This window comes from Drosophila rhopaloa, unplaced genomic scaffold, assembly GCF_018152115.1.
Source record: "Drosophila rhopaloa isolate 14029-0021.01 unplaced genomic scaffold, ASM1815211v1 contig_3, whole genome shotgun sequence".
NCBI classification, from domain to species: Eukaryota; Metazoa; Arthropoda; class Insecta; order Diptera; family Drosophilidae; genus Drosophila; species Drosophila rhopaloa.
Window position 1 is genome coordinate 19,210,136 of NW_025335123.1, and position 16,472 is coordinate 19,226,607.

At 39.2% G+C, this 16,472-nt stretch overlaps 2 protein-coding genes across 29 annotated transcripts in view; both read left to right on the forward strand.

The window, feature by feature from the left end:
- LOC108049979 (disks large 1 tumor suppressor protein) overlaps positions 1–11,596 on the forward strand; it is a 41,388-nt gene extending 29,792 nt beyond the window's left edge. For 11 of the 28 annotated variants that reach the window (XM_017131418.2, XM_017131417.2, XM_017131422.2 and 8 more), the window contains 12 exons: positions 47–722; positions 2,035–2,122; positions 2,182–2,395; positions 2,543–2,956; positions 3,082–3,184; positions 4,156–4,230; positions 5,217–5,261; positions 7,052–7,132; positions 9,521–9,670; positions 9,883–10,165; positions 10,228–10,319; positions 10,462–11,596. In XM_017131418.2, coding sequence (XP_016986907.2) covers positions 47–722; positions 2,035–2,122; positions 2,182–2,395; positions 2,543–2,956; positions 3,082–3,184; positions 4,156–4,230; positions 5,217–5,261; positions 7,052–7,132; positions 9,521–9,670; positions 9,883–10,165; positions 10,228–10,319; positions 10,462–10,568 — 2,328 coding nt within the window. In that variant the 3' untranslated portion in view covers positions 10,569–11,596. Of the gene's footprint in view, positions 1–46; positions 723–2,034; positions 2,123–2,181; positions 2,396–2,542; positions 2,957–3,081; positions 3,185–4,155; positions 4,231–5,216; positions 5,262–7,051; positions 7,355–9,520; positions 9,671–9,882; positions 10,166–10,227; positions 10,320–10,461 lie in introns of those variants that run through there. The other 17 variants (XM_017131412.2, XM_017131431.2, XM_017131432.2 and 14 more) reach the window with 10 other exon arrangements.
- A 2,336-nt stretch (positions 11,597–13,932) lies between these two features.
- LOC108049982 lies at positions 13,933–16,296 on the forward strand. The gene is made up of 3 exons (XM_017131442.2): positions 13,933–14,202; positions 14,268–14,477; positions 15,083–16,296. Exons 1-3 carry the CDS (start codon positions 14,127–14,129, stop codon positions 16,135–16,137), a joined length of 1,341 nt encoding a protein of 446 aa, XP_016986931.1. The 5' UTR covers positions 13,933–14,126; the 3' UTR covers positions 16,138–16,296.
- Positions 16,297–16,472: the final 176 nt, after the last annotated feature.

The window sequence follows — 16,472 nt, forward strand, 5'->3', positions numbered from 1 at the left end:
CTATGGATTCCACCGCATCTAATTTGATTTTGTTATATCCCGACAGAGCGAAAAGAACCTGGAGAACGTAACGCACGAACTGGCGGTGGCCACGCTGAAGTCTATCACCGACAAGGTGACGCTGATCATCGGGAAGACGCAGCACCTGACCACCAGTGCGTCCGGCGGAGGAGGAGGACTCACACCCGGACAGCAGTTGTCCCAGTCGCAGTCGCAGTTGGCCACCAGCCAGAGCCAAAGTCAGGTGCACCAGCAGCAGCATCAGACGCCGATGGTCAATTCGCAGTCGACAGGTGCGCTAAACAGTGTGGGACAGACGGTTGTCGATTCACCACCAACACCACAAGCAGCAGCAGCAGCAATCGCATCTGCATCTGCATCAGTCATTGCAAGCAACACCACAATCAGCAACACCACAGTCACCACAGTCACGGCCACAGCCACCAACAGTAGCAGCAAGTTGCCGCCGTCGCTTAGCATTAGCAATAGCAACAGCAACAGCAATAGCAATAACATCAATAGCATCAACAACAGCAATAACATCAACAACAACAATAGCAGCAGCACGACGGCAACTGTTGCAGTTGCAGCAGCAACACCAACAGTAGCAGCAGCAGCAGCAGCCACTCCACCCGCCACCTTCTATAACAATGCTTCCATGCCCGCCCTGCCTGTCGAATCCAATCAAACAAACAACCGATCCCAATCACCCCAGCCGCGCCGTAAGCGATTGATTTGTTTATTATTTAACCGATCTTCTGTTGTAATTAATATACGCTCATCAATGTCCCGGTCGAGGGTGTTTATCGGAGGTCCTGCGATCTCCTCGAATAAATGCACTTGCGCTGGGCTCCATCATTCGACTTTGTTTCCTTTCTTTTCTTCTGTACTTTATTATTTAACACAATATTTTTTCTCTAATTGTTTTAAGTTTACTTTTATTTAATTAGCCATCATGGTTGTTTGTTCATATTCTTTTATACTTCTATTATTATTTCTATTTATTTCTATGTAACCATACTTTTCTGTTTTCTTAGTTTAGTTTCTTGCATTTATTTTCAATCCTGCTCAAAATCAATCTCTCATGAAACCAAATGCAATAGCTGAAAATTATATCATATTTAACCATATTTTATTAATTTTTTCTCTGTTAATTTAATATCCAATTGATTTCTGTATTAGTATTGTTTGCATTATTACTATTTTGTGTATGTTTTTGACCTGCTCGAGTGCGTTTATGGCATCTCCTTAAGTAAAGGCACTTGAGTCAGGTTTAATTACGAGACCAAATCGAATCCTTTTATCCTGCCACACAAATATTCCTTCCGTTTATATTTTCCTTCCAATATTTCCTTCCTTTTGCGGCAAAATATGTGTCCTAATTAATGCTATTGCTGCTGTGCCAAGTAATTTGAGGCTAGAAGAGATCACTCTCATTTTCACACGCTGAAAGCTGCTCCCGCCTTCCCCGTAGATTCCTCACCGCCATGCTGTTGATTTGAACATCCCGCCCTCTAGAGTTGTGTTCTGGATCAGACCATACTATCTGATCCCCTGATCTCTGTTGATTTGTTGTGCTGTATATTAAGGTGTTAATAAGCGTTATTGGTGTGCCTGGAATCGTGTATGCCTGTGTATAGTGTGTGTTTGTGTTGTGGGGGGAAATCAAATGCAATCTTCAGTTTCCGTTCAGTTGTCTTCCGTTTCCGTTTCCGTTGGCCTTAGTTTTTGTCGCTGTCTTTTTCTTTAACCAGTTTGTTTCTCTTTCTCGGCGATGCCTGCTGTCTCTGTCCCTTTTGCGTTTGTCTGTCTCTGTCTGGACTCTTCTGGACGCGCTGAATCTGCAAGAGATCATTATATTTCTCAAAGCATTATTAACCGCTCTATCTCTCTCTCTCTCTCTGTCTCTGTCTCCCTCTTTATCTATCTGTCTATCTATCTATGTCATGTCTCAATAATTATTCTCATTCAATGTGCAACAAAAAACGACCGATAAACCTAAACAAAAATCACAAATTTCTGATAACAAACTAGAGCCCGGTTCGCGATACGCCTCCACAAATGTCCTAGCCGCCGTTCCGCCAGGAACTCCGCGCGCCGTTAGCACCGAGGATATAACCAGGTGAGTGTCCATATCACTTCTCAGTGTGTCTTGGGTATAACAAAGTCTTATTTCCGCAGGGAACCGCGCACGATCACCATCCAGAAGGGACCGCAGGGCCTGGGCTTCAATATCGTTGGCGGCGAGGATGGCCAGGGCATCTACGTGTCCTTCATCCTAGCCGGCGGTCCTGCAGATCTCGGCTCCGAGCTGAAGCGCGGCGACCAGCTGCTCAGCGTGAACAATGTCAACCTCACGCACGCCACCCACGAGGAGGCGGCCCAGGCGCTCAAAGTGAGTCTATAAAATACATATTGAATTAGGAGGAGGGAATGGACTTAATCTTATTATTTCGCGTTATTTTCATTTGAAAATGGGCTTTTTTAAATCCAAAACTTAGCAAAATGACTTAATGTTATTCAATTATTATTATTATTGCAGACTTCCGGCGGAGTGGTGACCCTGTTGGCGCAGTACCGTCCGGAGGAGTACAACCGCTTCGAGGCACGCATCCAAGAGTTAAAACAACAGGCTGCCCTCGGCGCCGGAGGATCGGGAACCCTGCTGCGGACCACACAGAAGCGATCGCTGTATGTGCGGGCCCTGTTCGACTACGATCCCAATCGGGACGATGGACTGCCCTCGCGAGGATTGCCCTTCAAGCACGGCGATATCCTGCACGTGACCAACGCCTCCGACGACGAGTGGTGGCAGGCGCGACGAGTCCTGGGCGACAATGAGGACGAGCAGATCGGCATTGTGCCGTCGAAGAGGCGCTGGGAGCGCAAGATGCGAGCTCGGGATCGCAGTGTCAAGTTCCAGGGGCATGCGGCAGCTAATAATAATCTGGATAAGGTAAGTGGGATTCAAGAAATAAGGTTAAAAACATTCATTTATGAGGAATTGTCTTAATTGTGTAAAATTAAATCTTTATCTTGCGATTAGATTTCTTACTAAACTTATATTAATTCTTCTTTCAGCAATCGACATTGGACCGCAAGAAAAAGAATTTCACATTCTCGCGCAAATTTCCGTTTATGAAGAGTCGCGATGAGAAGAATGAAGATGGCAGCGACCAAGAGCGTAAGTAGACCAAGTCCAAGGGAAGCCAGCAGTCCGTCTCTGTCACAGTCTCGATCGTTCGCTCTTTCCCGGAGATGGCCAATAATGGGAGAACATCAAGCAACTCAAGCTCAAGGCGTTTTTGGTTTAGTTATAAACTTAAGGCTCAAAGACTTTCCCTCTGTCGCTTTCTCTACTGAATCTTTGACTGGATGATGTGCGTGTGTGCTTTTGGGCGGTTGTTCGATTGACTTAAGAGTGTGCTTGTTTTAACTACGATAAGAATATATAAATGTTGAGACATCTTTCGCGAAGAGCACCAAATTTGCACAATACCTCACTGTCGACGTCCTTTTCAAGTTTTTTTTTTTTGCCAATGGTGATTGTTCTTAGTTAAGCCTTTCATGCCTTAATAATATATGTCTATGTTTTTAAAGTATGTTTAACTACCCCAATTGTATGTGTCAGAGAACTTCTCATTATACCCTTTTCACTTTTTTTTTGTTTAATTAAGTCAATTGTGGGCATGAAAGGATCAAAACATAATTTACATACAGTTAATATTTGTTAAGAATAGTCATCAGAAGCTTAACCTTGCTCACCTTCCATTTGTTATATATTATTTGTCCTGTCCTGAGTTGATGTTTTTCAATTGCTAAAAAGAAATGAAATAAAAGTTTCGTTTTTTGTTTTTGGTTAACATGTTTTACCCACCGTTTCAATATTTTTGTTTTTGTTTTGTTATGCATTTTATATGATTTACATTTCTGTTTATTTCCATATGTTTTCCCCCACCGAAACCCGTGATGTCCAAACACTCATTCTACCACATTCACCAACTCTTGGATGGAACGATTGAATCCATCCCATCGATGAAACGACGAATCAACCACACTGATACATCACACATGCTCACACATTTCCTGTCCCATTCGATGTGCTTGGATGTCGTATTATCTTGTGTGTGCCCCGATCCCGAACTATATGTTTAGCCAATGGAGTTGTGAGCAGCACCAGCGAAATTGACATCAATAATGTCAACAACAACCAAGCGAACGAACCGCAACGTAAGTGCCGACGATATCAAGTGGAAATGTTTCCGAACGGAGCCGAAATCGGCGGTATATATATCAAGATCTATCCGCTTGTAAATGTATCAAGGTGTTAGGGCTTCTCAGATGGTCTAGTCTTGGTTAACAATCACACAAAACACCTGTAAACGAACACACACATACACATTTTAGACAGTAAGCTATAGCCACACGATCTTACTAACCGTTAGTCCTCGCGGGGAGTTCTATAGCTCATGGCCATCATCGTGTATATAGTCTTGGATTAAGCTAAAAAAAAGTATCTGTATCCGAAGAGCGTTCTTCAGCGGCAGAGTTGCACGTTCTACATCAATGTACATCATATGATACATCATCACCAGCCCCATCGAGATGAAACCAACTTGATTTCGTTCATTTTAAAAGCTTTTCTCCCCGCTACTCTCTACTGACAGTACATTTATCTTCTTATCGCTCTTCTTTCTTTCAAAAATCAAAACTAAAAACTTTGTGTCCAGCTGCTTTCATTATCTACATCACAACGATTTTAAACAGTTAAATGAAAACCGGCAACAACCTTTGTCTACTTGCCATCTTGTTTTAACTATAATACAAACAGAAATAAAAGGATGGTTTATCTAATCTGCAAAAATCTTAAATGGTCCTTGCATCAAAGTTACCTACCAGCTACCATAATTTCACTTTTTGTTATTTAATTATATACATATTTTTATATTATCTGAACCCCTGTTTATAAAAGAACACAAAATTCGAGTATTTAGTTTTTGACGATACGTTGACGGTAGCTAGGTACAAACAAGAACCATCTAAGATCACAATTATAACCAATTATAATAATATTTAATGTTGTGTCTACCCAAATGAACCGATTTCCACCGCTATTCTGTTTTAAACTGACCAAAACATATCTCTTTCGATTTCTTCTCTTCTGTTTCTCTCTTTTCTCTTCCCTTTCGGTTTCTCGTTTCGTTTCGTTTTTCTAGCCTTTATGCTTTGCTACACACAAGACGATGCCAATGCTGAAGGAGGTATGTACTCGATCAGAAGAATTTACCAACATATACATATCGTTATCAACTTATACATAACTATCTAATTATATATCTGAGTATATTCACTGAACATAAAAAAGACTTAACATAACATTTAACCAAGTGCTAACTTTCGATTTACATACAGAGAAATGCATTTGCTGTAAGAACTAACACAGTCACAGCAGAAACACATACGATTAACCACTTACCTGCATATATACATACATAACATACTTATTTACATACATGCATACATCAAACATCACACGTGATCAATTGTAATTTGATTTTTTGTTGGTTCCGTAAGCATTTTCGGTTCTCAGTGCTTTTTATTTTCATCTATACATTTGTACATCACAAGTATCTGCGATTTCTACTCGTACATCACTCTCTATCGCTATAAATACATGTCAAGACTCTCCAAATATACATAAATAGCCTCTAATTTCTATATACCTAACCGCTCCGCAAAAGTTGCGGAAATATTTGGGTCGTCCAAATGTAACTTTCGAAAGAACTCTTATCATATGCATGTAAATGTCCATTAAATGTACACTAAATGTATAAAGGAATTTAAAAAAATGTAAAATCAGATGTACATCAGATTTGCATAGAATATAGGAATAGATACTACCACCTACACAAAAGGCTGTACAGGAAATCCGTACATAAAATCTCCTTAACATCCAGCTATGATCTTTCAAGGACAAGGTCTCTGTATTTTAGGTTTTTGTGTTCTTTTTTTAAGTTAAAACTTTGGATCCACTGGTTGCTCACATAACATTGAGTAAAAACGGACATTGCAGACAGAACAAGAACAATACCATTTCGATCTCAACTCACTGTTCCTTTTTTATCCGCTTGTATCACGTCGTGTTTCAATGTTGCCACACTCGATGCGATATATAATGTACATATAGATGTAACTGGAATGGCGTACTTGGTGTGAATACAGAACAGATCATACAGATCATACAGATACACCACAGCCAACCGAAAGAAAGTTTTTCTAGGACAATTCTAAGCTCGGGATGCACACGAAAAATCCATACTCACACACAGGGTGGAACTCAGCCAAACTCCCCCATTCTCCTTTTCAAGTTCCATTTTTAAGTTCTCAATCAGCCACAGACAGACAGTACAAGACATGAATAAAAGGTGATTTCGATTTCGATTTGTTGTTAATCCTTTGGTATTTTTGTTCTTCTATTACATTTAACCCCTGTGTCTGTGAACTACTTTGAATTCTTGTGTTGTTTGCCTACTACTCAACTACTACCAACCAACAACAACAACTACTTCAACAACAACGACAACAACAACTACTACCGTTCGAATCTACTACTATTCTACTACTATGTCTGCTACTATATCTACTACCGATTTATAACTATGCGTAACGCAAACGCAACGTCACTCCATCTCTCTCTGTTTCTGAAATATATATAAACTATATATCTATGATGGAACCACACCGAAATACACATCCCTGATTTGTTCTTTGTAAACCTCTGTTTAACTCACGAAATTTTCTCTTGTTCTAAATACACACAATCCCATATTACACATATCAATAAATCGCTCTATATATAAATATTTAACTTCTCAACAACCAACCAACCAAACAAACTGATTAAAATCCAATCAACAACCAAACGATATATATCTCTATATGTATACAATATATATTTGTTATAACCATGCGCTCACGAACTGCGACAACAACCAACTACTAAATTCTTCTAAATCTGCGCTATCCTCGCTATCGACTAATCACTGCTCAGGCGAGATTATCTACAGGGTGGAGTTACCCGATATGGAGCAGATAACTCTGATCTACTTGGAGAATAATGATGCTGACTATCGTAAGTCGAGCATCTGAACAACCAACAATCACAAAAATATATAAAACAACCACAAGAACCAACAGCAAAAATAAAATACAGCAACAAGTCTCTTCTCTTTTTGTAATACTAGTGAAAATTACAACAAAGCTTATGTTTTCTTCTACTTAAAAAAAAAAACCAAAAGAATGAAAGTTAAATATTTAGTTATGAATACAAAGAAACAAAATTTTGCAAGATCTATTCCTCTTGGTTATATTTTTCGTTCTTTCTTTGATTTCTGCCTATCTCTTGCTTTGTCTCTCACTCATGCTGTCTCACTCCATCTATCTCTCCTTCTGACTCTTTCTCTGCTAAATATCTATCTCTATCGCTCTTCGTCCTTAGAGAATACATATTTTTAGATAATTTTCTAAAAGGCTTTCAGTAGAATTTGAATATTCTTTTTCTTTCTTTAATTTATTTTTTGTTGTGTTTCGGAATATTTTGACTACAATTCTCTTCTATCAAGTAGACCGATTCTTTTATACTAGCAGAGACATTTTCTTAATATTATTAATATATTATTTAAGACCATGCATATGCTGCATACAAACTGTCTTTAAGATTGCAAACCCATCCATAAAAGTTCCTTGGAAACACAACTTGAACCATATATATTTTGTTCGTCTTCTTAAACCTTATAGTTTGCTTATAAGTTTCTGAACTGTTGTGAATTGTTGATAGTTGCGTAGAATCGAATGATGATAGAAAAATTGTGAACCCACCAGAAACACACAACTGTCACACTCACACCCTGTATCGTTTGCCTTTTTTTTTTTGGTTGCCACAATGCGTAGTATCACCCGAGCAGTAACAGACGTTGACCCATGGATCAAAAGATTCGAACGCTACCCGAATGAGCTTGAGAGCTTAGAGTACTTTTATCCCTCTGCCTGGTTAGTTTTTTGTCCCTGTCCTTTTCTTAGTTAACTAAAACACACTCACCTGGTCCACACGCATCTATATAGATCATATATAGAATACTGGACCGCTTTTAATTCAGTTGGTTTGTTGTTGTTTTTATGTATTGCTCGTCTCGTGCCGTGTCTTTTGCATGTTATCTCCACCCGAACCACCGCAAAAATTGTTTCTGTTTAAGGGAGAAATGTCAGATTAAGTCCCACAAAACCTTTCGTCTTAGGCTTCTGAGATATTTGTGAAATAATTGCGGGTTACGATGAAACCTAAGCCAAAATCAAACCGAAACTGAAACTGAAATAAAGGAATTGTACAAATCGAGGGAGTTTTATTTGCCTAACCGATCAGTTGTTAATCCACCCCGTAGCACTCAACGTACGTGTGTCTGTAAATGAGTCCGTGAGTTCTACAAGGCGTCAAGTGAGTAAACCCCATAACCCCCCTCCCCTGGTAAAGAGGAAGTTCGACTGCGTTTCCTCAACAACAACAACCAAAAAAGAAAATCCAATAACTGGGCTTATCCAAAGCCAAGATAATAACCTAAGCTAGTTCTAATGTTCTAAACATAATTATACACTCACTCATAACACTCAACACACAGATTTTGATTTCATGTTTGTCCAAGTTTTTGTGTGCCATGTATGTAACATCATGATGTCATGTATGTAATATGTATCCATGTAAGACATTACCAAGTGTGCCCACTGTCTGTTAACTGTTTGCTCGTAGATCGCCTGCTCTATGTCTACTTAACTATCATTTCTATATCCTTTATGTATATGGCCCAAGTCATACATAAGTGTAGTTGCTTTGGTTACCATTCCACATTATGCATTTACATTTGCTTTTTGGTTTCGATTTTAAGTTTCATGTCATTTTATTTTATACCTTAAGTTTTAAGTGACTTCTTCTATATAGGACCCTAAATAGCATTGAACATTATTGCTGTAGAATGTTTCCTTTGCTCGATTTATAAGTTTTTCGCCAATTTCAGTAAATGCTTGCTAAGTGAAATATAACTTAACAAGTATTAAGCAGTTTCTCAAATTTTTATTTTGCGAATTCATTAAAAAAAAATGTTAACAATTGTAAATTCTTGTTTGTGAGAGCCCAAAGGAACCTAACTTATATAAACAAATTAATCCACTGTTCCCCCTGATATTGTAGATGGCAATTAACATTAGTTAAAAACTTAACAAAAATTAGTACATCTCTAACTCTAACTGACTTGCCTTGATCTGTATGGATCTCTTTTAATATTTTTGCCCCAGTTGCAACATAGACCAATATAGAACTTTGCTTTGTAGAGCCCCGAGACCTCAAGATTATTGCTCTGAAGAAATCCCACCTCCCATTCCCCTCCGATTCCCACTCATTTAGAACACTTTGCGATGATGTAGAGCACCTGCACGTCAAGGCCCTAATCCGACTGCTTAACCTACTTTGCAGCTTCCGAAGAGAACGTGTTGTCTTACGAGGCCGTGCAGCGCTTGTCCATAAGTTACACGCGCCCGGTGATTATCCTTGGACCGCTGAAGGATCGCATCAACGATGACTTAATATCGGAGTATCCCGACAAGTTCGGCTCCTGTGTGCCACGTAAGTAGTGCTTGAACTTCGGTTAAAACTATAATTTATTTCGAACTTTTATATAAAAAAGTCTGAAAACTAATAGAGTATTACTTTTAAGGCGCCCGCGGTTGAGCCGACGTTTTTTTTCGCAAACGACGAAACCTTGTATCTTAGTTTATTTACAAACGTACAAATTTTTGTGTATTTTATTTGCAAATGTATACATTTCTTTTCCTTAGACACCACCCGACCCAAACGGGAGTACGAGGTGGATGGTAGGGATTATCACTTTGTGTCCTCCCGCGAGCAAATGGAGCGGGATATCCAGAACCATCTGTTCATCGAGGCGGGCCAGTACAACGATAATCTGTACGGCACCTCGGTGGCCAGTGTGCGCGAAGTCGCCGAGAAGGGCAAGCACTGCATCCTGGACGTATCCGGCAATGCCATCAAGCGACTCCAAGTGGCCCAGCTCTATCCCGTCGCAGTTTTCATCAAGCCCAAGTCGGTGGACTCTGTGATGTGAGTTTGTCGAAAGCCCAGAGGTTGATAATTTCCGCTAATAATTATTTTTCTTTCCATAGGGAGATGAATCGTCGTATGACTGAAGAGCAGGCGAAGAAGACTTACGAGCGGGCAATTAAAATGGAGCAGGAGTTCGGCGAATACTTTACGGGTAAGTCAAGAAAATATTGGAAACGAAATTCAAAAATCTCGACAAAATCAAAAAAGAGTGTATTTTTTTTGCTTATACTTTTTTAAGTTTAATTAAATCTTGGAACATCCAGTAATAATCTTTTTGTTTGCCAATCCCACAGGCGTTGTCCAGGGCGACACCATCGAGGAGATTTACAGCAAAGTGAAATCGATGATTTGGTCCCAGTCGGGACCAACCATTTGGGTACCTTCCAAGGAATCTCTATGACCAACAGCCACAACAACATGGACACTGCCGCCTCGAGTTCGATGCCGACCGGTCTCGAGAACAACAATAGGAGCAACAGCAGCAGCAACAAATCAGCAGCCGCAACAGAAGACGCCGCACTGATGATGCATCACAGTAACAACAACATCAACAACTACTACTACAACAACAACAACAGCAGCAGCCACAGCAGTAACAACAACAGCAGCCACAACTATAACAACAGTGACAACGACGGAAAACGGAAACGCAACCACGGACTAACAACTTGACCACTGACAGTAAAATTTATTATGACGCAGCCGCAGCAGCCAACTTAATGTAGCAAATTGTCCAAAGCAATTTTTATGGATGCACTCATTGATGTACGGTCAGGTGAACGTATATCCAGCAGCTAGACGAGGATGGAGATGGAGAAACATCAGAGCAAAGCATTTGGCATCGTAGTAATATGAGATCAGAGATATGGGTGTTCAAACTGAAGCGGACAAAGGTGTATAGTTTTTAGTTAGAACAAAGTTGGATATAAACAAAATGAAGCGAATTATATATATACACACCACTTATATAGACTAAGATCCGAATATAAAAGCATAGAGTCGAGCGGAATGAAGAAGGCTTTGAGGAGTTCGTTAAGCGCTAGAGTGTTGTTTGTTTATGTTGATGTTTATATACGAGAGCCAAGAGTTATAGCGAGTTAGTTATGTTGACGATAATGTGTTTTTTGATATATATTGATCTATATAAATATGTAAACATGCAGGCACAAGCACCCACCCATGCACACCGATGTTTTGGGGTAATGGTGATGATGATGCACGAGCGCATTGCATGGTGGTTAACTTTAAGTACGACAATGTTTAGTAGCTGACTACGAATAAATGACGACGATGACGGGACGCAGATGCGGATGCGGATGCGAATGCGGTTACGGTTGCAGATCTTGCGGATAGTCAGAGGATGACGATAACGATTTACGATTACGATCTAATGATAATGATAAATATATTGATGAATATCGAAGCTAATAACGATGGAGATGATGAAAAACGTTGGTGCATTTGTTGTTAGATGTATGTAATTTTTCCCACTCGCCTTTGCCTAAAAGCAACACAAAAGTAAAACCAAGAACTATTAAAAAAAACAACAAACAGAAAGAATCAGTAAACATGCGTATGATAAATACTAGAAACTAGCGGAAGAGTTACATATTAAACCACAGACATTCATTCACACATCTACTTACTATATATCTGTACCATTTAGCCTATAGTCCGCAAGAAATCGTCGAAACAAAGTCATTTTACTATATAAATATACACGAAACACCTGCATAATGTAAACTACGGCAGCAACCGGGTGAAAAGAGAAAAAGGAGGTGAGAAGGAGAAATGGATCTTGTTGTCGCGTTGATTTAAATCTATGTAATGAGTAAAATATTGTATATTTAACAATCTATGAAACAAATATAGGATGTAGATAATACACATACAAACACACACGAACCCATACAAGCATACATGGATTACCGTTGCGGTCTACTTTTATACACACAACACACACACACAAGACAAATCGAATTGCAAAGGCAAATAAATAAATAAGGAAGCGGAAGCGGAAGTAAAGAAGAAGAAGATGAAGCAGAGCTGGAGATGAGAGCAACTCAAATTAGATAACTATACATTTGCTGATTAATTTATATAAACCAATCTACGATTTATAGCCAACGCACAGAAAGCTAAAATACATACGAAATTTGTTCGAGAAAATTTAGCAAAATTCAAGTTGAGTGTTAACATTATTATTCATGCGTATAGGCATATAAATATTATTATTGTTTTTACTCTGTCCATCTCTCTTGCTCCCTCTCTTACTCCTACTTAAACATTTTTTTTATTTAATTTTTTTTGTATATTGCAAAAACGTCGACGACGCCACAGCAGCAGTAGCTATGGATATTATTTCAAAAATATATACATATAACTATTATACAAATACAGAAAAACAAATTCATTATAATTTTTACAATGTATGCGCCGAGAGCATTGTTATATTTAATAAACAACCTAAAACAAAAAGGACAAACAATGAAAAACAAAATAAAAAACTATTCGAATAATTTCAACTCTAAACGAAACAAAACAAAACAAAAGAAAAGAAAAGAGCGGAGGAACCCTAAGTGTAATGAACAAAAGAAAAAAAAAAACAAACTTCTTAATCAATTTGATACATCCAACTAGCATACGAAAAGCATTGCATTAACATTAAACGATGAGCAGAGGAGTTAACTATAGATAACCGCTTAACAGGGTGCGCCCCACTTCTTTTTGGGTGACTATTCGTAGCAAGTGATTTTTTTCGCTCAAGCATAAATATTTAAATCAAGGGGAAGGCCTATTTTCCAATCGGTTCTTCCGAGAGACGCCCCCTAAAAAACGAAAACTAAATCCAAATCACTTTTCCAACTAGCTTTAGATTTTACTAACAAACATGAAACCCTCGAGAACTAACTATCAAGCAATTATCAACTAGATAAACAAAATATATTACAATTAGATCAAGGAGCGGCTGATAAAGAGGACTTTCTTTGTCAAAGATCCATTCGCCCCAGATGATATATGTATATCCTATCCACTTACACACACGCGCGCGCATACAAAGCATGGGAAAGCGTTTCATCAAAATTGTGCCTTTTCTTTTTGTTGTTGTTGTTGTCGAATCGAATCGAATCGAAGATCGAATGTCGAATATCGATGAAAATATACACACACATAGACACATTTACGGGCAGCTTTCGTATGGTTTCCGCTCACATTTACATCCCGTTTACATCACATTTACATCCTGACCCACTGCCACCCCAACCTCCATCAATTTGCAAGGGTTTTTCGCTAGTCATACACCCACGAAAACAAAAGAAAAAAACAGAAAGAAGAAAACTTTAGCCTTAGCGATGAGTAAAGAAAATAAATCAAATTCAATTTTGTTGAAGTTCGCGTATGGATCGGCATTAGCTATATATGCTACAAATGATAGTGAAAAAAAAACGAAGGAAAGTATGAGTTTAGGAATTGGGTTGATATAAATGGGCAAAAACTCACAAGTACACCCAACATATGTACAATACTCATGTTCATGTGCGAGAAAATAATTAGAGACCCCATTGGGCCTCAAATGCGTTTTCATTATGTATTATGTCAAATGTAATTTGTTCATCAGCGGATGAAACACTCGCCCACACCCCAAAAACACACTCGAAATAAACCGTAATAAAAATACGTAATCATATGCCTTGGATTTTTATTATTTATTTTTCAGGAATTTCTTAAGATTCATTTAAAATATATGGCTTATTTGTTTACTGATTTGAAATATTTGAAAACCTAAAAGTAGGCCGCATTTTAGCTTACGCAAATTAATCTGGGCAGGCTTTAGACTTTATGTCGATTTATTTGGTTTGGTAATAGATACTACTAAATAAACACCTATGTGAAGTTCGGTCTCAAAATTGTTCTTCCGTTCTCCTTTTTTCTTTGCGCATTTCAATTGGAGTCAGCGATGGCGTACACCATCAGGTTGGACTGGATAAGGAAAAGCCTGAATTCATGCGGTTCCAGACAATGCCGTCAAATGCGTAGGCTTAATTAGGGTTATTATTGTAAGGATTATTCATTTGTCATTGTATTGTATACTTGCCAGACGAAGCTGGAAAGACACGGATCTCCAACCAGGGACCTTTGAGGCGTCTGATGCGGCTGATCAGGAATAACTCGGGCATGGCCACCGGAGGCTCCATTCACAGTGGGAATGATCTTCCTAGAATGGGAAGGACCAAGGCGAAGCCCCAGAACAAGCCACAATCTCTCAACGAACGCCACACACCCTTCAGGGTCAACACTTCCCCCAATGGTAGGTACATTTTGCTATGAACTTAGTAGTGCATGTTGTAGGTCATTCTTAATCTAGCCGTTTTTCGAAAATTTGTAAAAAATGACAAAAAACCGAAATAAAATACAAATCGAAATTTGAATGCAGATTTTTATGCCACTTCAAAATCGTACTTTAGTTAACTTTTCTGCAAAGCCAATTTTCGGAAATTTGGAAAGGGTTTTTATCATCAAAAATGACAAAAAACCGAAAAAAAATTACAAATCCTGATTTGAATGCAGTTTTTTAGCGAATTAAATCACAAGACTTTAGAGGTATACCACTTCAAAATATGACTTAAATTAGAAAAGTTATGGGCTTAGATGTTCAGGGCTTAAGTCATTTTTCAGCTAGCTGTTTTTCAGAAATTTGGTAAAATTGTAAAGATAACAAAAAATCGAATAGAAATCACAAACCAAGTTTTGAACGCAGATTTTAGGCAATTAAGCCACAAGCTTTTAGATGTATAGCACTTTGTAATCGGATATCAATAAGAAGAATAATGGGTTTCAAGTGCAGGACCTTAAGTAATTTTTTGGTAAAGCTATGATTTGAAATGACTACCTTTTTCCCTTTTCTTAACTCAGCTAATGTTGTAAGGATCCACCCCTTAACCCGATGTTTGGAGAAGAAGGTGAAGAAGCCCAACCAGCGACTGCCCTTCGAGAAATCGGCCACCATGAGGGCACACAGTGCGCAGAGAAGAGGGGAGCAGCTGGCGAGGACAGTGCGATCCCAGGACACAAGTGACCACCCCAGGCCGAGCTCCACCATTCCGCTGAAGATCCTTGAGATGAGCCAACGGGAGCGCAGTCAGATGGGACATCCGCTCAGGGATCGCAGGATGTTGTCGCAGGAGGTGATCGATTCGATGAGGACCCGGAATATGGAGAGGATGGTCCGCGAATCCCAGGCCAGGATGTTGAACGAGCGGATCAAGGATCAGAAGCAGGAGCAATCAGCCGATGAGCCCGAAAAGTCAGAGGTTCCCGAAACCAAGGTTAAAACGGAGTCCAATGCGGTGATGGAGCTGCTGAAGAAAGCCATTTCCCTCGGACATTTCCACAGTGATGGGGACTCCAGGGTAAAGGACTTAAAGATCTCCAGAATGCAGACCAAGCTGGACTGGAATGGCTTGCGTCACTGCCGCAGCTCCATGGGTTCCTTTGCCGTGAATCGCATGAGCGATGCCCTGCAGACCTCCCACGCCTACCACATGCGCATCCGGTGTGCCAAGATCCAGAGTCCCAGGCAATGGCAAAAGTCGGAAACCGAAAATAGAAACATCCAGGACACAGCCGCAAATCTCATCAAGGAGGAGCAGAGACGACTGGACAGCTTAAAAGCGGCAAAGTGCCATTTAAATGTGCCGAAAGTTGACATAAAACTGGAGAAAATCAGGGAGCACAAGGGTGTTACGCCCACTGATGCAGACAAACCAACGAACTCCTTAATTGTCGACCCCAAATCCTTTCTTACAAGAGTCCTTCATAAGGACGGTACTCTGTCACTTAATCAGACTAATAATTTCTCACTGGCAACCGTGGAAAATCCTGATGTCTTCTCCAACGTATCAAGTGCCTTGGCAAAAAAACAGACTACAAAGCTCAGTAAAGGACCTTCGGAACTGTTGCCAAATTGAAAATAATTTTAGAAAACAATAGTCCTTACATATTAATGGATGTTTCAACAATATAAATTCAAAGAATTTGCAAATATTTGGTTTACAATCAACTTCTATAATACATTTATTGGATAATATAATAAAATCGATTCAATAATAAAAATTGCCAAAGTACAATTATCTCTTTTTAAATGTTTTTAAACAATTTATAAATGTATAGACACAAATTGAATGCACTTCTGCACATTTACCCTCTTTCACCATAAAAACTATGGGTTTATATATTCGGTGAGTTATTTTTATTTTGCCAGAGATTCATTTCCATAGATTATCCTGGTAATTTACTTAATTAA